The following is a 22,495-nucleotide window of genomic DNA, read 5'->3' on the forward strand; positions in this document are numbered from 1 at the left end:
AAATAAAACTGATTCAATTTTATTCATAAAGTATCCAATCATTTCATCAATGTTTTGTTATGACGTTATCACGTTAAACTATCGTCCGTAAATCGACTTTACAGACAACCAATTTTTTTTTTGTTCATTGTAAATAAATATGGCGGTGTTGATAAAAGGATACTAATGGTCAATTAGGTTAGGTTAGCTACATAATAAATACTTTAAAACATTGTGGACGGTTGATATGGTTAGGAAGATCTACATAAAAGATACGGGAAAAAATCATGAACTTCGGGTAACTTCGGGTTTTGGCTCTCTCGTCTGTGAAAAGAAGGCTTCCCGACAGAAGTACGCCACTCGCTCGGTTAGCTCCGCGGTCGGAAAAAATAACGCCATTTCGCGAAGTTTCAAATTTTTTTTCACAATTTCAAACGCGAATAAAAACATACACTGCCTAAAAAAAAATAAAGAAAAAATTTCTGCGAGAATTCGCATACTTAATAAACGTTTTTTATGGATTATTTAACAGACCTAACATAGCCAGGCATTAACTTTAGCTACGATCACCTACACGTGCAAACACCTAACAAACAGAACAAAAAAATTAAAGTGGGTATTAAAAGTTTTCTTTTTTTTAATGCACTAAAATCTTACAAAATATAAAATAGAAGGAAAATAAAGGGTATCGTTTATAATATTAAGAGACGCCAGAAAAATTTGGCGCCATTTTTTTGTAATAATACATCACTCTAGGCTGATAAATTATATGTGATTTTAAAGTTTCGATTATTTCTTGTTACGACTATTCAAGTTTACCAAGTGTATTCCACGATAGTTTCACCATCATAGAGTTTCATTTGGCACACCATCATAATTAATACGTCCTTCGATGTTCACGAAAGCGAACGTATACGGGTGTAAGCTATCACACACGGGTCCGCCATTTCGTGGGTGTAGCGCAAAACGCACGTGCGCATTGTAATTCATTCTATTAAATTTGCGATACAGAATGTGCGCGTATTTCGTATAAATTGTCTACCTCAATACGTCTAAAGAAGTATAACTTCAAAAACAATTATCTTTTTGCGATGATTTTATTACTGTTACAAATCAAACCAGACATGCATTTTACTTTAACCAAAAAAAATAATGCACGTGGACGAGTCTTTCACATTTCGCCAGAGATGTGTAACATGTAACCTCGGTAACGAGCAAATTGCTGTATTCTTGTGTTGCAAATACACTTGTAATACGAAACTCGGACACGGAAATTAACGTAGAATTCTTAAAAGTAATACCGAGCGTGGTAAATTTATACGCTAATTGTGTTTACGACTACATTTATCGACACGAATCACTCGTAGTTTCCGCACCCGCCGCTAGAATTCGTTGCCGGAGCAGCTGCGTCGATTATTGAATCATTTGATTGGCAGACCAAAATTTTAAACTGTATAACTAAACAACTCGTACAAAAGCGAAAAAGACTTGAAAAAATACTAAACCCTGGATTTGGACCTTATTATTGATAAGGAATTTTTATTAAAATACTGACTGCCCTTGTTAAAATTCATTAAAAATGATAATACATTAAAGTTTACTTTCCCTTCTACTCGCACGATCTCTCCACCATGAACACGACAGTCCTATGCGAGGTGGGGTTCAAATTCACGGAGGTCCAACCACGTGATCACAAATCCTGTTTCATGTATCTGCTATTTTGGAGTTACACTTCTTTAGACGCATTGTGGGTGAAATTTTTGCATGCAACTGAATGCCCTACGTAACATGCAACGGGAATTTAACGGGGACGCGGCAGCAGGCCGAAAATCACTAGATCGAAAGTCATCCAGAGCCGGACATGACTTGGCCGAAAGGCACTAGACCAAAAACTTAAAAAAATTATCTCGCTGGGAATATGCATTAACTCTGGCAAACAGGCACTAGACCGAGCAGGTGCTAGACCGAACAGGCGCTAGACCAAACAGACACTAGACCGAAAATCGTTTCTCCGAAATTTCGCTCAAATGACTCTCGGCCTAGTGCCTGCTACTGATTAACGGTTTGAAGTCTAATGCGCATGCGCGCTTCTGTTTTAAGTCTTCAAGATGACGGATTCGCGTGTGGCAGCGTAGACCATAGAAAGTTTGAAATTAAAGGCAAATAGAAAAAATTGGTTGTCTGTAAAGTCGGTTTACGGACGATAGTTTAATGTGACAACGTCATAACAAAACATTGATGAAATGATTGTACAGTTTTATGAATAAAATTGAATCATTTAACTGAATTATCACTATTTTGTATGGATACAAAGAAGGAGTGAAATGAAATATACAATTTAATTGATAAATTTACTTTTATTTGCACTCATTAATTCAAATATGTTTATTACTTTAACGAACAGATTATTTTAACTATAACTTTTATACATGTTTGCTATTTAACTTCTTCCAATCTGTGTTATTCTGTTAAGGATAGGACGATGATAGGAAAAAATAGGAAACTAATGGGAAAGTTTCAAGTTTAATGTGCCATGAAAAAGTCAAATCGATGGTTGTTCCAATCGAGTGGAAGAGAGATGCGGTGTAAGGGTACAATGAGCGTAAGGGGACACAACGTAACGGGACAATGCGCGTAACGGGACACTTTTTCGTGCGTGCAGCCGGCGTACATCGATTTGTTAGACGTCACGTCAAAAAAAAATACAATATCTACTAATATTTAGATTTTACATATTAGCAATAAATAATGTTTTGAATTAAGATCTGGATTACTCAGTTTATTGTGAGTTTGCGTGCTACACTTGCTTATAGGCCATACTTAGTCCAATAGTGACGCACGCTTAAACACTGGTAAACTGCATGGAGTTCGATAAAATTTAACCAAAAATTTAACATTTAATATACACGTATGCAAAACAATTACATGCGAAGGAAAGCCTTAATCCCGTCCTGTGTGGGTCGGAGGACGCAATAATCGAATTGGCGTGCGAAATGAAACTTATATTTTGGAACATACTGTGTTAAATCTTGAAGTCACAACAATAAACAATAACTTTAAAAGTACTTATAATATATAGACCAAGAAAATTATTTAACAAAATATTATATGTATGATTTTTAACAGTTTGTTGTTTTAAAAAGTACGGATGCTGCACTATGGTTTTTTTTTCAAAATCAAGGTTACAGTGAAAAAAATTAGTTGTCTGTAAAGTCGGTTTACGGACGATAGTTTAACGTGACAACGTCATAACAAAACATTGATGAAATTATTGCATACTTTTATGAATAAAATTGAATCATTTTTATTGAATTATCACTATTTTATATGAATACAAAGGAGGAGTGAAATGAAATCTACAATTTAATTGATAAATTTACTTTTATTTTCACTCATTAATTCAAACATGTTTATTACTTTAACGAACAGATTATTTTAACTATAACTTTTACACATGTTTGCTATTTAACTTCTTCCAATCTGTGTTCTTCTGTTAAGGATAGGACGATGATAGGAAAAGTAGAAAACGAATGGGAGTGTTTCAAGTTTAATGTGTCTCGAAAAAGTCAAATCGATGGTTGTTCCAATCGAGTGGAAGAGAGATAGATGCGGCGCAAGCGTACAATGATCGTAACGGAACACAGCGTAACGGGACAATGAGCGTAACGGGACAATGAGTCATCCTTTTTCGTGCGTGTAGCCGGCGTTCATCGATTTATTAGACGTTATCACGTCAAAAAAATTACATGTTTGTGTATACGAGGTATTAATTTCCAAACACTCTAGTTTAGTGAAGCGAATGAAAGTATAACTTGTAACGCTTAACCATGTGTTAGTAGGTTTACTGTTTCGTCGGCCACGTTCCTTCTTCGCTGTGTGTGTGCTCGCGGAGAAGCCTAAGATGTAGGTACACCAAGTTCTGTACCTGCCCGAACACGCCCGAATATTCACCTTCGGCCAACCTCGGGATTTGTTTTATTTTTGCGCAGGAAAAATGAATTCAATTATTAGAAGTGGTCGGTTATGTTAGCTACATTAAAACACTTTAAAACACTATGGACGGTTAGTTAGGTTAGTATAGCTACATTAAAATAAACAGAGAAACATAAATATAGGTATATAAATGAACCCGAGGTTGGCCGAAGGTGAATTGTTCGGGCGTGTTCGGGCAGGGACAGAACTTGATGTACATCTTAGGCTGGGTTCACAATTGAAAAAATAACAGTAACAGTAACAGTAGGTCGTGTGCATAGGATATGAACGCCATGTTTCCTAACCTAACGTTACACAATAGCAGAAAGTTGGTCGTGTGCATGGGAGCGAGGTCGTGCGCATAGGAGTGAAATGAAAATATTTTATTTCGGTTGCGTACGCATGGCACAACAGCCAATGAAAGAAGAGGAGGGTGCTTTTTTGGCGGGACTAGAAATATGTTTATATTTATTAACCATATTGTGGTAAGAAAATGGCGAGATAATAAAAGTATTATCGTTATTTTGAAAGTTAATATGTTTATTTACTAACACTGGTAACAGATGTCGCATAGTTCGCGAAATTTCATTGGCTGAAATTAACAGTAAGAATTCAATTGTGAACCGATTTCGCAGTTCGCGTGTGCACAGGTCGTGTGCATGGCTTGCTATGCACTCGCTTAATTTTTTTAATTGTGAACCCAGCCTTAGGCTAGCCGTGCTCGCGTGTCCGCACAGGGCGACGAAACGAACAGCCACCGAACGTTGTGACTCACGTGACACTGACGCGGCGCGAAGGGCTTGCGTGGCACGGCGGGGGCAGAAGGCCTGGGGTCACGGGATGCCTGTCTACCAGGAGCGGCGTTCTGCCCAGAGACCACCCGGACAAAGGAGCGGCTCCTGAAAGGAAGCCAGCGGCTCTTTGGGGACACATGATTCATGTCCAATGACGTGGAGTCGGAAAGAAACTAGAATGATCTTCATTCATACATCTTTGAATTTATTTATTTATTTATTCATTTATTCATGCACTCCGTTTAGTCCCAAATTAGGGACATGTAGCATGTTAAATACAATTTAATACAATAGAAGTTAAATATAAATCAACAATACAAATCATACAATCATATTACAAATGGTTCAAATAATAAAAATTAACGGTATATAAACCTATATCAGTTATAAAATAAATAAATAATAAAGTACACACACACAGTAGGGCTATAATACAATAAACACCAAGCAATTGCATTAATACACTGAAATTATTGTTTTAAACGTAGCAGAATTATTCATGTACATTTTAAAGTTATGCTTGAATGAAGCATCAATTAAAATATAACATGTTGCGTCAATTTTCGTAATAAATACTCATTATCAATGAGAAAAAACGTATTTCATATAAGCCAAAAAAATAACCTTAGAAATGTGTTGTACAAAATAATAATTTCTTTTTTGAAGTATTACAAACCGGTTTCCAAAGGAATCTTTTGTGAAAGTGCACAAAATATTTTTCTATGTGTATTTTTTTTATGTAAATGTAAACTGTAGGTTAAGTTAGGTGCATAGCATTTTAAAAAATCCTATTATATCGTTAATTTTTTTCCGGGAGGGTATTTTTTCGCATGTCTTAAGATGATAGTAACTAAAATTAAAGATTTTTTTTAGGTTAAGAAAGTTACATAAATAATACGCAATAGGTCTATTTAAAGAACTAACAATTTTGCAAAAATTTGGATTATAAATTTTTTCCGATAGTAAAGTTTTTTTGCTAGTCTAGGTTATCGTGACTAAAATGTAAGTATTGGCGACATTATAAATGCTCTAAAATCTATAAATTAATTAAATCTCGTAAGTTGATCTTTTTTTAAAATTCCGGAGTGAAGAAGCGCGAACAAGCGGTGAATTTCGGAATATTTTCAAGGACTAATTTTTGTAAACAGTGATGCACGTGGATATACACACATTGTGGAATTATTATCGTATTATATATATACACATACATATATACACACACTGTTATTTCCCACTCCGTGTGGGATCTACGAAACAAAATATATGTATTTATAAAACGTATTTGTACGTTGGCGTATTCCAGAGGGTAAATACGACCTTTCAAACCTACTTTACACGCAATGAAATTAAAAATAATGTTCCGATATGCCGGAAACAGTGGCATAAACTCAACTATATTCGTCATAATTATTTTAAGAACTGCAAAATTCCAAAGAATTTTAGGGGAAATAAAAACCTCAAATAAGTGTGTATGGAAAGTAACACTGTCAAATGAAAAAGTGATTCTAATCTTCAGAATGACGTAAGTTGTCGGCTAGCACCGTATCTTACATGTCAAGGACCGCTTCAGTGTAAATAGTCTAGAAAACAGGTCGAAATTATTACGGTAGTTTTCACGTTGAAAGTAGATTTAGAAGAAAGACTTAACTATTGCGGTCGTTTCCATAGTGCACCTTCCGGTAAATCTGTAGGCTACTTGGTTTCTCGTTTCGTGGTTCCGAGACCGCAAAACCATCGTAAACACAAATATTTTACATATGAACCATCTACACCACTTTATTATGAATACGTTGAAAACGATAACTGACTTAAGTTTCCACACATAATTAAATACTTGTTATATAATATATTAGCATCAGTACCCGGCGTTGCCCGCGCTGAACACAGGGTGATATATTGTCCTGAGAGTTACAGCAAAATGGATAGCGCTATACGACAGTGTGGTGGACATAGAGAAATGACACACATTTGCTGTTTGTATGTCTGTGACCTATGATTTTTTGTTTACCCATGGCGATCGGTTGAACGGTTTAGAAGATGCACTGCAGCGCCATCTAGCAGAGAGTTACAAAAAAAATGAATAACATAGAAACCTTCTCCATTAAAAAACACTTGGATATGCAAACGTTCATGGCGATAGGTCAAACGGTGTGTTTATTAGCGCCATACATACCAGCATCCCAATTTTATATCTTTATATATATATTTCTTGTGTGCGTGTGTATGTCACTGAACTCCTCCTAGACGGCTGGACCGATTTTGATGAAATCTTTTGTGTGTGTTCACGGGGATTCGAGGATGGTTTAGATTCACAATTGGATATTTTATCTCGATTCTGAGTTAAGAAAAAACTAAAAAAATACACTTTAATAATCACTTCTTTGATATCAAAAATATTGTATTCGTTAACACTTAGTAGTGCCAAAAAACCTTTGTTTGAATTGTTTTTATAGCACCAACCATAAGCTCATAACTGAAAAATAAATAGAGGTTAGAGAACAAAAAAAGGTAATTCATATCCCTCCAAATCTGGTCATAACTATTGCAAACAGTCTAAATATTTAACGTAATATCTTGGGCATAATTAATGGCTTGTAGTAGTATAGGAATGACGGTCCGAGATCTGGCTTCTGGCTGAGGTGCGAGGTGCCGGTGTCCGCCATCTTGGATTTGTGACGTCACGGCGGCAAAAATTCCTCAAAATTCCTCAAAAATGACTCAAAATGACTCAAAATTTCCCGTTTTAAGAAAAAATTTCCCGTTTTCGAGGGAAAAATTCCCGTTTCGAGGGAAAATTTCCCGATTTAGTCCTTAAAAATCCCAACGGCTAGAAATGTCCTGATAGAGGCTTAAGCATCCTTAACTCAAGCCTCAGTTAAGCCTCTATCAGGATGTGACCTTGACCTTTGACCTTTGACCTTGACCCCGACGGCCATCTTGGATCCACCATCTTGGATGACGTCATTTCGTTTTCTCGAACATTCCGTCATTGTGTTATCGGCCATATTGGATGATGACGTCACTGTTGCAATTTACGTTACGACCGCCATCTTTAACTTTTTTATTTATTATCCGATTTTAATGAAATTTTTTTTAAAAATTATAAAAAAAATTAAATAATAAAATTTTTAATAAAATATTTAAAAAACAAACATTTACAACACGGAGCTCGGAGTCCTCGGTTCAAACCCGGTGAGGCCAAAAAAAAATTAAAAATGGCGACCGATCCTCCTCCCGTGGTGACGTTTGGCAGACTGACTCCCACCACTTTTCTTAAAGCATATATATATCGTCACCTAGTATGACGTCATGTCCGCCATCTTGTCTTCGATGCTGGAAGCCATCATCATCATTGTATCGTCGACGAGAGTGCGCTGACACCATGTTAGTTTAGTTCGTATCCGCTAGAGTGCAGTAATCATTTATTATTACTGTGACACCCGCCATCTTGAAATATGGCCGCCATCTTGAAAATCCGTAATTATTTAGCTAGAAATTCGGGAAAAATTCCAAAATTCATTAAATAAATCACTCATTAACTTACATATTGATTCGATCCGCTCCAGTCCTTGGTTCGATCCCTGAATGATGCAAAACATTTAATTTTATATAAAAAATAATAATTTCAATAAACCATGTTCAAAATTCTTAAAGAGACTTTAAATACTCTACTACCATCATCCTATCAGACACCAAGACCACCATATTGGAAATTCGTAATTGTAATGCTAGAGATTCGGGAAAAAGTTCAAAATTCATTAAATAAATTTGTAATCTATATACTGATTGATTAGATCGACTAAGGTCCTTGGTTCGATCCCTGGCCGATACAAAACAACTTTAATTTTAAAAAAGTACCAGAAAAGTGTAAGGTTCGAAAAATAAAACACCTCAAAGTCTTTTACAAACATAATATTTATTACACAATTTCTATCCTACTACAGAATCACTTGCGAAAGCCAACAACAATCTTATAAACATTTAGCCCTGCATAGACGTGCAACGACTACTTCTTAGCTCCAAATGGCTCCCAAAGCTCCAACAGCCTCCAAATGCTTAACACAGATCCAAATGGCTCCAAATGCTCCAAACGGCTCCAAATGCTCCAAATGTCTCCAGCAGCTCCAAATGCTTGACAGCTCCAAATGCTTCAAAAGGCTCCAAATGCTCCAACAGCTCCAAAAAAAGGCTCCAAATGCTCCAATAGCCTCCAAATGCTTAACACAGCTCCAAATGGCTCCAAATGCTCCAAACGGCCTCCAAATGCTTGACAGCCTCCAAATGCTTAACACAGCTCTAAATGGCTCCAAATGCTCCAAACGGCCTCCAAATGCTTGACAGCTCCAAATGTCTCCAGCAGCTCCAAATGCTCCAACAGCTCCAAAAAAAGGCTCCAAATGCTCCAACAGCCTCCAAATGCTTAACACAGCTCCAAATGGCTCCAAATGCTCCAATTGGCCTCCAAATGCTTGACAGCTCCAAATGTTTCCAGCAGCTCCAAATGCTCCAAATGCTTGACAGCTCCAAATGCTTCAAAAGGCTCCAAATGCTCCAAATGCTCCAAACGGCCTCCAAATGGCTCCAACAGCTCCAACAGCCTCCAAATGCTTGACAGCTCCAAATGTTTCCAGCAGCTCCAAATGCTCCAAATGGCTCCAACAGCCTCCAAATGCTTAACACAGCTCTAAATGGCTCCAACATCTCCAAAAGACTCCAAATGCTTCAAAAGGCTCCAATTGCTCCAAGAGCTCCATCTTCAATTGGTTCCAACTGATTCCTATTACTTTTATCGAACTTGGCATGATTACTAACATGTCTTTATCAGTATACATTTTGACTGGCAGTGGTAACGTTTTTTTACACCTTTAAGTTATAAGTTTTATTTAGAAATCAGATTTCGATAAATGATAGCTTCCATCTGGAAAGAAAATATATTAATTTATCTTCAAGTTTATACACATACATTTAATTTAATCCATTATTGTATGTAGCCAGCTTCCCTCAGTTCTTTGAGTATGAAGGATATTTCTTTAATGTTCGAATAGTTTCCTGCACAAAGCGATCCATGTAGTAGTCGTAGCCTGTTAACCAATATGTTAGGATCTTCCCATGAGGTATAATCAATCTCTTCTGCTGCCTTCATCATCCTTGCATGTTTATAATAAATATTATCTCTGGTGTTTATCGTTTTAACACCAACCACAAGGTCACTTTCGTCATCTTGCCAGTGATTATCACAAGCTTGATCAGGATAATTTATTTTATTACGCCGTTTCCATCGTTTTGGTCTCAAACCACCATCACAGTCTTCGCTCTTGCATGCTTTTGGTGCTTCAGTACAGTACTCAATCATGTCAGCCTCAGATGTGTCACCACAATCTTCAATCATGCCAGCTTCTGATGTGTCACCACAGTCTTCAATCATGTCAGCACCACAAACTTGATCAGGATAATTTATTTTATTACGTCGTTTCCATCGTTTTGGTCTCAGACTGCCATCACAGTCTTCGATCTTGCCTGCTTTAGGTGTTTCAGTACAGTACTCAATCATGTCAGCCTCAGATGTGTCACCACAATCTTCAATCATGCCAGCCTCAGATGATTCATCAAAGTCTTCGACCTTGTAAGCTTCAGGTGGTTCTCCATCTTTCACATTTTCATGGAGACGACTAGATATTGGAGTAAATATATTTTCATTTCTAATGTGGTTACAACTTCCTTCGTTTGTTTTAAATTTTAAATTATTATCTTGATCTAGATCAGTAATTTTAGCATTAGCTTTTTCGCCTTCGTTCCTCTTCCGCGATGTTGTAGCCCAGTCTTCGTTATCTTTATTCATCTTAATTGTACAGGTCTTGTAATGTCTATCCAAGTAATATCTTCTACCAAAGGATTTCTGACACTGACTGCAATGAAATGGTTTTTGACAAGGACCCAAATTACACTCGCTTCTCTCATGTCGTTTAGCATTCTTTCTCAAGGTAAACACCTTGCTACAGTATCTACAGTGATGACGTTTTGATACAGCAACAAATCCCGTTTCAGGATTCATATTAGTTATTGAGACTAATGCCAGATGCAAACTAAGAGTTTTAAATTAGATATATTACTTAAATAGAATTTTTTAATTATTTCATCAGCGAGAATTAATTTATCTCATTCAAAGGTACTTGTTGCAAGTAGTTCTGCTTTTCAACAACAGATGTCGCCACATGTTACTTGCAGGTAAATAATATTTAGTTCTTTTATGCGGGATGCGGGATGCTCACTAACGATCGCAAAAGAAGGATGGCTTCGCTAGACTCCAAGGAGAAGGAAGTTCGTCCATCCTGTTAGTGCTTCTTAGATTTCTCAGAGATTATTTGACTGAGTAATGATATTTTTTTTTAAATTTCCACCTGATAAAAATATTACAAGTGCTGATTTATTGGCAGAATTTCAATAATTAAATGCGACCTTGAATAAAAAATGACATGACTCATTAAGTAAAAAATTCTTCATGCAGAGATCAATTCCTAATCAGTAACCAGAAGCACCCAGAGAAAACCATCAAAATATTGTCAAGAATAATCAGGAGCACACGGAGAAAACTACCATAATATTGTCAAGAATAAACGGGAGCACACGGAGAAATCCACCATAATATTGACAAGAATAATCAGGAGCACACGGAGAAAACCACAGCAAGTTTTCTTTGATATCATAAAATTTCAGGAAAAAAATAATACTAAAAATAAAAATAAATTAATAAAAAATTAAAAAAAAATAAAATAAAATAAATACATAAAATTCTGGCTTGTACTAGAACTCTATCTTTGTTCAACAATGAGAAGTTCACAAGCTAGCAGAATATATTTATGTATTTTTTTTATTTTTTTTTTTTTTAATTTTTTATTAATTTATTTTTATTTTTAGTATTATTTTTTTCCTGAAATTTTATGATATCAAAGAAAACTTGCTGTGGTTTACTCCGTGTGCTCCTGATTATTCTTGTCAATATTATGGTGGATTTCTCCGTGTGCTCCCGTTTATTCTTGACAATATTATGGTAGTTTTCTCCGTGTGCTCCTGATTATTCTTGACAATATTTTGATGGTTTTCTCTGGGTGCTTCTGGTTACTGATTAGGAATTGATCTCTGCATGAAGAATTTTTTACTTAATGAGTCATGTCATTTTTTATTCAAGGTCGCATTTAATTATTGAAATTCTGCCAATAAATCAGCACTTGTAATATTTTTATCAGGTGGAAATTTAAAAAAAAATATCATTACTCAGTCAAATAATCTCTGAGAAATCTAAGAAGCACTAACAGGATGGACGAACTTCCTTCTCCTTGGAGTCTAGCGAAGCCATCCTTCTTTTGCGATCGTTAGTGAGCATCCCGCATCCCGCATAAAAGAACTAAATATTATTTACCTGCAAGTAACATGTGGCGACATCTGTTGTTGAAAAGCAGAACTACTTGCAACAAGTACCTTTGAATGAGATAAATTAATTCTCGCTGATGAAATAATTAAAAAATTCTATTTAAGTAATATATCTAATTTAAAACTCTTAGTTTGCATCTGGCATTAGTCTCAATAACTAATATGAATCCTGAAACGGGATTTGTTGCTGTATCAAAACGTCATCACTGTAGATACTGTAGCAAGGTGTTTACCTTGAGAAAGAATGCTAAACGACATGAGAGAAGCGAGTGTAATTTGGGTCCTTGTCAAAAACCATTTCATTGCAGTCAGTGTCAGAAATCCTTTGGTAGAAGATATTACTTGGATAGACATTACAAGACCTGTACAATTAAGATGAATAAAGATAACGAAGACTGGGCTACAACATCGCGGAAGAGGAACGAAGGCGAAAAAGCTAATGCTAAAATTACTGATCTAGATCAAGATAATAATTTAAAATTTAAAACAAACGAAGGAAGTTGTAACCACATTAGAAATGAAAATATATTTACTCCAATATCTAGTCGTCTCCATGAAAATGTGAAAGATGGAGAACCACCTGAAGCTTACAAGGTCGAAGACTTTGATGAATCATCTGAGGCTGGCATGATTGAAGATTGTGGTGACACATCTGAGGCTGACATGATTGAGTACTGTACTGAAACACCTAAAGCAGGCAAGATCGAAGACTGTGATGGCAGTCTGAGACCAAAACGATGGAAACGACGTAATAAAATAAATTATCCTGATCAAGTTTGTGGTGCTGACATGATTGAAGACTGTGGTGACACATCAGAAGCTGGCATGATTGAAGATTGTGGTGACACATCTGAGGCTGACATGATTGAGTACTGTACTGAAGCACCAAAAGCATGCAAGAGCGAAGACTGTGATGGTGGTTTGAGACCAAAACGATGGAAACGGCGTATAAAAATAAATTATCCTGATCAAGCTTGTGATAATCACTGGCAAGATGACGAAAGTGACCTTGTGGTTGGTGTTAAAACGATAAACACCAGAGATAATATTTATTATAAACATGCAAGGATGATGAAGGCAGCAGAAGAGATTGATTATACCTCATGGGAAGATCCTAACATATTGGTTAACAGGCTACGACTACTACATGGATCGCTTTGTGCAGGAAACTATTCGAACATTAAAGAAATATCCTTCATACTCAAAGAACTGAGGGAAGCTGGCTACATACAATAATGGATTAAATTAAATGTATGTGTATAAACTTGAAGATAAATTAATATATTTTCTTTCCAGATGGAAGCTATCATTTATCGAAATCTGATTTCTAAATAAAACTTATAACTTAAAGGTGTAAAAAAACGTTACCACTGCCAGTCAAAATGTATACTGATAAAGACATGTTAGTAATCATGCCAAGTTCGATAAAAGTAATAGGAATCAGTTGGAACCAATTGAAGATGGAGCTCTTGGAGCAATTGGAGCCTTTTGAAGCATTTGGAGTCTTTTGGAGCTGTTGGAGCCATTTAGAGCTGTGTTAAGCATTTGGAGGCTGTTGGAGCCATTTGGAGCATTTGGAGCTGCTGGAAACATTTGGAGCTGTCAAGCATTTGGAGGCTGTTGGAGCTGTTGGAGCCATTTGGAGGCCGTTTGGAGCATTTGGAGCATTTGGAGCCTTTTGAAGCATTTGGAGCTGTCAAGCATTTGGAGCATTTGGAGCTGCTGGAAACATTTGGAGCTGTCAAGCATTTGGAGGCCAATTGGAGCATTTGGAGCCATTTGGAACTGTGTTAAGCATTTGGAGGCTGTTGGAGCTTTTGGAGCCTTTTTTTGGAGCTGTTGGAGCATTTGGAGCTGCTGGAGACATTTGGAGCTGTCAAGCATTTGGAGGCCGTTTGGAGCATTTGGAGCCATTTGGAGCTGTGTTATGCATTTGGAGCTGTCAAGCATTTGGAGCCATTTGGAGCTGTGTTAAGCATTTGGAGGCTGTTGGAGCATTTGGAGCCTTTTTTTTGGAGCTGTTGGAGCATTTGGAGCTGCTGGAGACATTTGGAGCTGTCAAGCATTTGGAGGCCGTTTGGAGCATTTGGAGCCATTTGGAGCTGTGTTAAGCATTTGGAGGCTATTGGAGCATTTGGAGCCTTTTTTTGGAGCTGTTGGAGCATTTGGAGCCTTTTGAAGCATTTGGAGCTGTCAAGCATTTGGAGCTGCTGGAGACATTTGGAGCATTTGGAGCCGTTTGGAGCATTTGGAGCCATTTGGAGCTGTGTTAAGCATTTGGAGGCTGTTGGAGCTTTGGGAGCCATTTGGAGCTAATAAGTAGTCGTTGCACGTCTATGCAGGGCTAAATGTTTATAAGATTGTTGTTGGCTTTCGCAAGTGATTCTGTAGTAGGATAGAAATTGTGTAATAAATATTATGTTTGTAAAAGACTTTGAGGTGTTTTATTTTTCGAACCTTACACTTTTCTGGTACTTTTTTAAAATTAAAGTTGTTTTGTATCGGCCAGGGATCGAACCAAGGACCTTAGTCGATCTAATCAATCAGTATATAGATTACAAATTTATTTAATGAATTTTGAACTTTTTCCCGAATCTCTAGCATTACAATTACGAATTTCCAATATGGTGGTCTTGGTGTCTGATAGGATGATGGTAGTAGAGGATTTAAAGTCTCTTTAAGAATTTTGAACATGGTTTATTGAAATTATTATTTTTTATATAAAATTAAATGTTTTGCATCATTCAGGGATCGAACCAAGGACTGGAGCGGATCGAATCAATATGTAAGTTAATGAGTGATTTATTTAATGAATTTTGGAATTTTTCCCGAATTTCTAGCTAAATAATTACGGATTTTCAAGATGGCGGCCATATTTCAAGATGGCGGGTGTCACAGTAATAATAAATGATTACTGCACTCTAGCGGATACGAACTAAACTAACATGGTGTCAGCGCACTCTCGTCGACGATACAATGATGATGATGGCTTCCAGCATCGAAGACAAGATGGCGGACATGACGTCATACTAGGTGACGATATATATATGCTTTAAGAAAAGTGGTGGGAGTCAGTCTGCCAAACGTCACCACGGGAGGAGGATCGGTCGCCATTTTTAATTTTTTTTGGCCTCACCGGGTTTGAACCGAGGACTCCGAGCTCCGTGTTGTAAATGTTTGTTTTTTAAATATTTTATTAAAAATTTTATTATTTAATTTTTTTTATAATTTTTAAAAAAAATTTCATTAAAATCGGATAATAAATAAAAAAGTTAAAGATGGCGGTCGTAACGTAAATTGCAACGGTGACGTCATCATCCAATATGGCCGATAACACAATGACGGAATGTTCGAGAAAACGAAATGACGTCATCCAAGATGGTGGATCCAAGATGGCCGTCGGGGTCAAGGTCAAAGGTCAAGGTCACATCCTGATAGAGGCTTAACTGAGGCTTGAGTTAAGGATGCTTAAGCCTCTATCAGGACATTTCTAGCCGTTGGGATTTTTAAGGACTAAATCGGGAAATTTTCCCTCGAAACGGGAATTTTTCCCTCGAAAACGGGAAATTTTTTCTTAAAACGGGAAATTTTGAGTCATTTTGAGTCATTTTTGAGGAATTTTGAGGAATTTTTGCCGCCGTGACGTCACAAATCCAAGATGGCGGACACCGGCACCTCGCACCTCAGCCAGAAGCCAGATCTCGGACCGTCATTCCTATACTACTGCTTGTTTACACTGATTATCATAAAGAAATTTTCAGGAATAGATAACAAAAACCAAACACAAGGAAACAAGCCAAAATCAGCTTGGACAAAACCGAGAAATTCGTGTAAGGAATTTATTCAGAAAAAATGACAAGTTCGAATACAATAGGCTGACAACGACGAGCTCAAATTGTTATGTTAAATCATTCTTTCCCATTGAAAGTATTATTCAAAGAACGTGTAAATATTTTTAAACCTTTTGTCTGAAAAAAAAATTCCGCCAAACCTTACTGTTTGGGCGAACTCGCAGAAGTATGTATTGGTTACTTACTTAGTGGACACAAAATGGAGCACGTTCAAAATTGTTTAAATTTTCTGAAACGTGTTCGATAACTGTCCAGTAGCGACAGAGCACGGCACCTGTGCCGGGTCAATTTCGGGCTCATGGCCATGTTTATTACCGAGAATATTCCAGGAATTCTACGAAAATGTCACATTCAAAACATTCTTAGCATGTTGGCTGCATGGACTACGCGAAAGATCATTTGCAAAAAGTCTCGAATTATAATTGAGTTTTTTGTGCATACAGTTGCCAGAATGTTACATAATGTTCTAGACGTTTCCGGGATGATCCATAGGAAATATTAACTTCTAGGTGAATAACCTTTAGCCCGAAGGCCAAGGCGAAAGGAATATCAAAGTCCGTAAACAAATATTTTAAAGAGACAAATGTTTTTGTATTAGCCATATGATTAACTTGGTTTAGTTTGTTTTTTTTGTGTTATAAGTTAGGTAGTATTTTTTGCCCGTCTTATGTACATTAAATAAATGTATGGTTCAAATGTAATTTTTAAAAAAGCATGCCAAAAAGTCGTAAAATAATAAAACCATGAAAAATATAATTACGTAAAAAATATTTAATCATAACTTAAAACCATAATTTCCTTTTTTTTTTTTTTTTTTTTTTGTGTTTTAGTATCTTCATATGAAGTATACGTGTTTACAGATCTGGTTTACGAACAGTAGTTCCTATGGCGTTTCGCAAATTGATTATTCGTGCCAAAAACTTCCTTTACACGATAATTATATTTATACATATAATGTGTGCTGTAGGAACTCCCATTTGGGGAAAGTTTTGAAATATATCTTAATTGTATTAGATTATGAGCGATTATGTTTTTATGATTTTTTTTTTTTACTTACTAGCTTGCCTGAGCATTCTCGTTCGAGTGTATAGAATAAATTCACGAACAAAGGTTATTTATTTTGAAAAGTTGGACCGTTATTGTTTACAACTGTGGCGAATAAATCCACGTTTTTATTTAAAACTAATATTTAAGCAATTTTATTTGCAATAATAAGGTAGGTATAGTATGTTTTTGTTGGAATATTATAAATTATATGACATAATTTTATTTAATGGGTGGTTTTGTGTGAAATTTATTGTGAAGGAAAAATTTTAAAAGAATGATTTGCTTAAACGACAGAAATAAGTCTGTTTGTATTTCCTACAAACCAACTTTAACCTTATTGAGCGGATTAACATTTAAGATTTATCAAGAAAATTTTAATCAGTTAATTATTTTATTCAAAATGGCGTCTAATATATTTAGGGTATCAATTTCTTGTCTCCTATTGTATGATTGATGCGTACTCTCTGTATTTCAAAGTTAATTAAGAATTTTCCAAATTGTATTGTATATATTATCTTTGAAAGATGGGAGTGCATGACTTGATGTAAGCTTTTGGTCATACGCCATTGCTAAGCACATGTATGTCTGTAGAAGAAAACTACAAAATACCAAAAGACAAAAACACAAATTAAGCAAAAAAATTGCTGTTGTCAACAGGATATAAACACCACATAATATTCCATAACAGGAGTCGCACCTGTGTTTTCGTACCATGTGCGTCTCCTCCTGAGGACGGGAGCAGATAGCAGTTCCCGAAACGTCGCTTGTTTCTGTTTTGGAAAACTATTGTGTTTGTTTCGTCTTTTCGTTTTGTCGTGTTTTTGTCTCGTTCCAACTGTTGTGCTAATTTTTTTTTTGGGTTCAATATTTTTGTGCTGATTGGTGGGGGTTTTTTCGTTCTCTTCTGTCTGTTTTGGAAAACTATTTTGTTTGTTTCGTATTTTCATTTTGTCGTGTTTTTGTCTCGTTTCAACTGTTGTGCTGAATTATTTTGGGTTCAATATTTTAGTGCTGTCATCATTTGTCATTTGTGTTTTTTTTTCGTTCTCTTAGTCCATTTTTCTTTGTTTTTCTTTGTTTGTTGACCATATTCCTGTTATGAAATATTATGTGATGTTTATATCCTGTTGGCAACAGCAATTTTTTGCTTAATTTGTGTTTTTGTTTTTGGTTTTTTGTAGTTTTCTTCTACAGACATACATGTGCTTAGCAATGGCGTATGTCGAAAAGCTTATATAAAATGTATTGTATATATTTAATAGACATTACTTTTTATGACTATATATTTTAACATAAAATGTTAAAGAAAAGTTGTACTACCATAAGTTTTCATTTGGCACACCAATACGTTTGTTTTGTTACCTTATGTTTACGAAAGTGACTATGTCTATACGAGTTTATGTTGCTACACGTGGGTCCGCCATCTTTGTCCTACATTAACGATCATCGTCTTCCGTTCCATTTTTACTAAATTATTCTTACCAAATTCCATATACTGACAGCTAAGATGTTTACACATCAAAAAATATATTATATTAAGACCTAGCTCTAGCATTCAAACGTGGCGTAAGAATTTGATGAGTCAAGTGTACTTTCTGCGTAATCACGTGAAGGTCGTTGAGTTTAAAGCAATACCAGTTCTGTAATTGCAAATACAACTGTTCCACCACTTCTGCGGTAATTTTCACATCAAAGTTAAAAGACACTAAGTATGTTTGTTCACGTAAGAAATTTATGTAATTTTGCCTAACACCTTGTGTAGTTACGATAGGTCACAGGTAAAGATATTTTTAAGCGTCCGTTAACAGACTTAAAAATGATGGCGAAATAAGGGCCCACACATACTGTGAAGGAACAAATTCGGTTTTCGTTCAAGGATTTGGGGGAAACTAGGCTCTTGAAAAGCCAAAAATAAACACGTGGCTGCAGATACCGAAAATAGCAATCCGAATCCGTCATATCAGTCATTGGCACTGAGCTTGCCTTCAATGAAGAAGACGGGAAGCCTTATTTTCACAAACCAGGGAGCCAAACGTCCGATCGTGCATCTTCGGTTTTTTTTTATTCATTCTAACTCATGATAACTAATGGTCAATTAGGTTAGGTTAGCTACATTATAAATAATTACTTTAAAACACTGGACGGTTGATTTGGTTAGGATAGCTACATTAAAGATACTGTGAAATAAAAAATCAAAAAAGCGAGCATGAACTTCGGGGAAATTCGGGTGTGGCTCTCTCGTCTGTGAAAAGAAGGCTTCCCGAAGAAGACATCAATCCCGTGCAGCAATTAAAGGGAAATCAGAGCAAAAAAAAATTTACGTTAACAGACCTACGTGTAGCCATCCCAGCAGGTGAGCGCCACATATAGCAGAGCCATTGCTTTAACAACGTAGCAGTAAAGTCCTCCTACGATGCGTTGCCCGAGTCCGATGAAAAAGTGTTTTGCACACTCGCCAAACGTGGCTTCCACTCTCGACCGTCCGGCGTCGCTTCCAACTTAGCACTGGCCACGACATCAGCGCCTCACAGCGGCGTAATCAGTAACAATATTCCAATACGTCAGTTAGTAAAAAAAAAACTTGTTACTGTCGCAAGAAAATAGGTACTTTAAAAATGCTTGTCAAATCACCGCAGGAACAAGGTTAATTTGGCCGCAGAAAAAGGCTTACAAAAAAAAAAGTGTTCAACCCAAGTTAAAAACACTGCAAAAAAACATAAAATCCAACATAAAATAGATTTCAGATTTTTTTTCAAAAGGTGTGAAAACAAAGGCAACAAAAAAAACTGCCCTAAAGGTGGCCTCCAACACAGCAACCTTGAACATCTTCTCAAACATTCCTGTGCGTGTGTGAGGTTCCACTTGCAGTTCCAGCAGGCGCGTGTTCTGGTTATCTGCGGGCGCAGGTCAGCTGAGGGGACTGCAGGACCAAGTACCCAAGTACCCGGACAGGTTCGTCTCGACGCCCAGCAGGCGGGTGTACGTCCTTCTGGCGGCCAGACTCCTCGAGACCATGTGCGAGGAGGTGGCGATGGTTGCGCCCCCAGAACCTCCCGAGAACACCACTTACAAGATGAGTACGTGTCGCTTCCTCTTCCCTCCCTGTTCCTCTTTGTTTTACTTGGCGTGTCCGATCTACCATCCTGAGTACAATACCTGCAAGATGAGTACGTGTCGCTTCCTCTTCCCTACCTGTTCCTTTTTGTTTCACTTGGCGTGTCCGATCTACCCTCCTGAGTACAACACTTACAAGATGAGTACGTGTCGCTTCCTCTTTCCTGCCTGTTCCTCTTTGCTTTACTTGGCGTGTCCGAAATACCCTCCTGAGTACAACACCTACAAGATGAGTAGGTGTCGCTTCCTCTTCCATACCTGTTCCTTTTTGTTTCACTTGGCGTGTCCGATCTACCCTCCTGAGTACAACACCTATAAGATAAGTACGTGTCGCTTCCTCTTCCCTGCCTGTTCCTCTTTGTTTTACTTGGCGTGTCCGAAATACCCTCCTGAGTACAACACTTACAAGATGAGTACGTGTCGCTTCCTCTTCCCTGCCTGTTCCTCTTTGCTTTACTTGGCGTGTCCGAAATACCCTCCTGAGTACAATACCTACAAGATGAGTACGTGTCGCTTCCTCTTCCCTACCTGTTCCTTTTTGTTTTACTTGGCGTGTCCGATCTACCCTCCTGAGTACAATACCCACAAGATGAGTACGTGTCGCTTCCTCTACCCTACCTGTTCCTCTTTGCTTTACTTGGCGTGTCCGATCTACCCTCCTGCGTACAATACCCACAAGATGAGTACGTGTCGCTTCCTCTTCCCTACCTGTTCCTTTTTGTTTCACTTGGCGTGTCCGATCTACCCTCCTGAGTACAAAACCTACAAGATGAGTACGTGTCGCTTCCTCTTCCCTACCTGTTCCTTTTTGTTTCACTTGGCGTGTCCGATCTACCCTCCTGCGTACAATACCCACAAGATGAGTACATGTCACTTCCTCTTCCCTACCTGTTCCTCTTTGCTTTACTTGGCGTGTCCGATCTACCCTCCTGCGTACAATACCCACAAGATAAGTACGTGTCGCTTCCTCTTCCCTACCTGTTTCTTTTTGTTTTACTTGGCGTGTCCGATCTACCCTCCTGAGTACAACACCTACAAGATAAGAACGTGTCGCTTCCTCTTCCCTACCTGTTCCTTTTTGTTTCACTTGGCGTGTCCGATCTACCCTCCTGAGTACAACACCTACAAGATGAGTACGTGTCGCTTCCTCTTCCCTACCTGTTCCTTTTTGTTTTACTTGGCGTGTCCGATCTACCCTCCTGCGTACAATATCCACAAGATGAGTACGTGTCGCTTCCTCTTCCCTACCTGTTCCTCTTTGCTTTACTTGGCGTGTCCGAAATACCCTCCTGAGTACAACACTTACAAGATGAGTACGTGTCGCTTCCTCTTCCCTGCCTGTTCCTCTTTGCTTTACTTGGCGTGTTAGAAATACCCTCCTGAGTACAACACTTACAAGATGAGTACGTGTCGCTTCATCTTCCCTGCCTGTTCTTCCTTTTTCGCTTTACTTGGCGTGTCCGAAATACCCTCCTGAGTACAACACTTACAAGATGAGTACGTGTCGCTTCCTCTTCCCTGCCTGTTCCTCTTTGATTTACTTGGCGTGTCCGAAATACCCTCCTGAGTACAACACCTACAAGATGAGTACGTGTCGCTTCCTCTTCCCTACCTGTTCCTTTTTGTTTCACTTGGCGTGTCCGATCTCCCCTCCTGAGTACAACACTTACAAGATGAGTACGTGTCGCTTCCTCTTCCCTGCCTGTTCCTCTTTGCTTTACTTGGCGTGTCCGAAATACCCTCCTGAGTACAACACTTACAAGATGAGTACGTGTCGCTTCCTCTTCCCTGCCTGTTCCTCTTTGCTTTACTTGGCGTGTCCGAAATACCCTCCTGAGTACAACACCTACAAGATGAGTACGTGTCGCTTCCTCTTCCCTACCTGTTCCTTTTTGTTTTACTTGGCGTGTCCGATCTACCCTCCTGCGTACAATACCCACAAGATGAGTACGTGTCGCTTCCTCTTCCCTACCTGTTCCTCTTTGCTTTACTTGGCGTGTCCGATCTACCCTCCTGCGTACAATACCCACAAGATGAGTACGTGTCGCTTCCTCTTCCCTACCTGTTCCTTTTTGTTTCACTTGGCGTGTCCGATCTACCCTCCTGAGTACAACACCTACAAGATGAGTACGTGTCGCTTCCTCTTCCCTACCTGTTCCTCTTTGTTTAACTTGGCGTGTCCGATCTACCCTCCTGTGTACAATACCCACAAGATGAGTACGTGTCGCTTCCTCTTCCCTTCCTGTTCCTTTTTGTTTCACTTGGCATGTCCGATCTACCCTCCTGAGTACAACACTTACAAGATGAGTA

The 22,495-nt window shown here is 37.8% G+C and overlaps 1 protein-coding gene across 1 annotated transcript in view; it reads left to right on the forward strand.

Annotated features, from left to right (window-relative positions):
* LOC134536755 (UPF0764 protein C16orf89 homolog) overlaps positions 1–22,495 on the forward strand; it is a 74,809-nt gene that overhangs the window by 19,580 nt on the left and 32,734 nt on the right. Inside the window, exon 2 of the mRNA XM_063376663.1 lies at positions 19,978–20,148. Coding sequence (XP_063232733.1) covers positions 19,978–20,148 — 171 coding nt within the window. The remainder of the gene's footprint in view (positions 1–19,977; positions 20,149–22,495) is intronic.

The sequence above is a fragment of the Bacillus rossius genome, chromosome 11, assembly GCF_032445375.1.
Source record: "Bacillus rossius redtenbacheri isolate Brsri chromosome 11, Brsri_v3, whole genome shotgun sequence".
NCBI classification, from domain to species: domain Eukaryota; kingdom Metazoa; phylum Arthropoda; class Insecta; order Phasmatodea; family Bacillidae; genus Bacillus; species Bacillus rossius.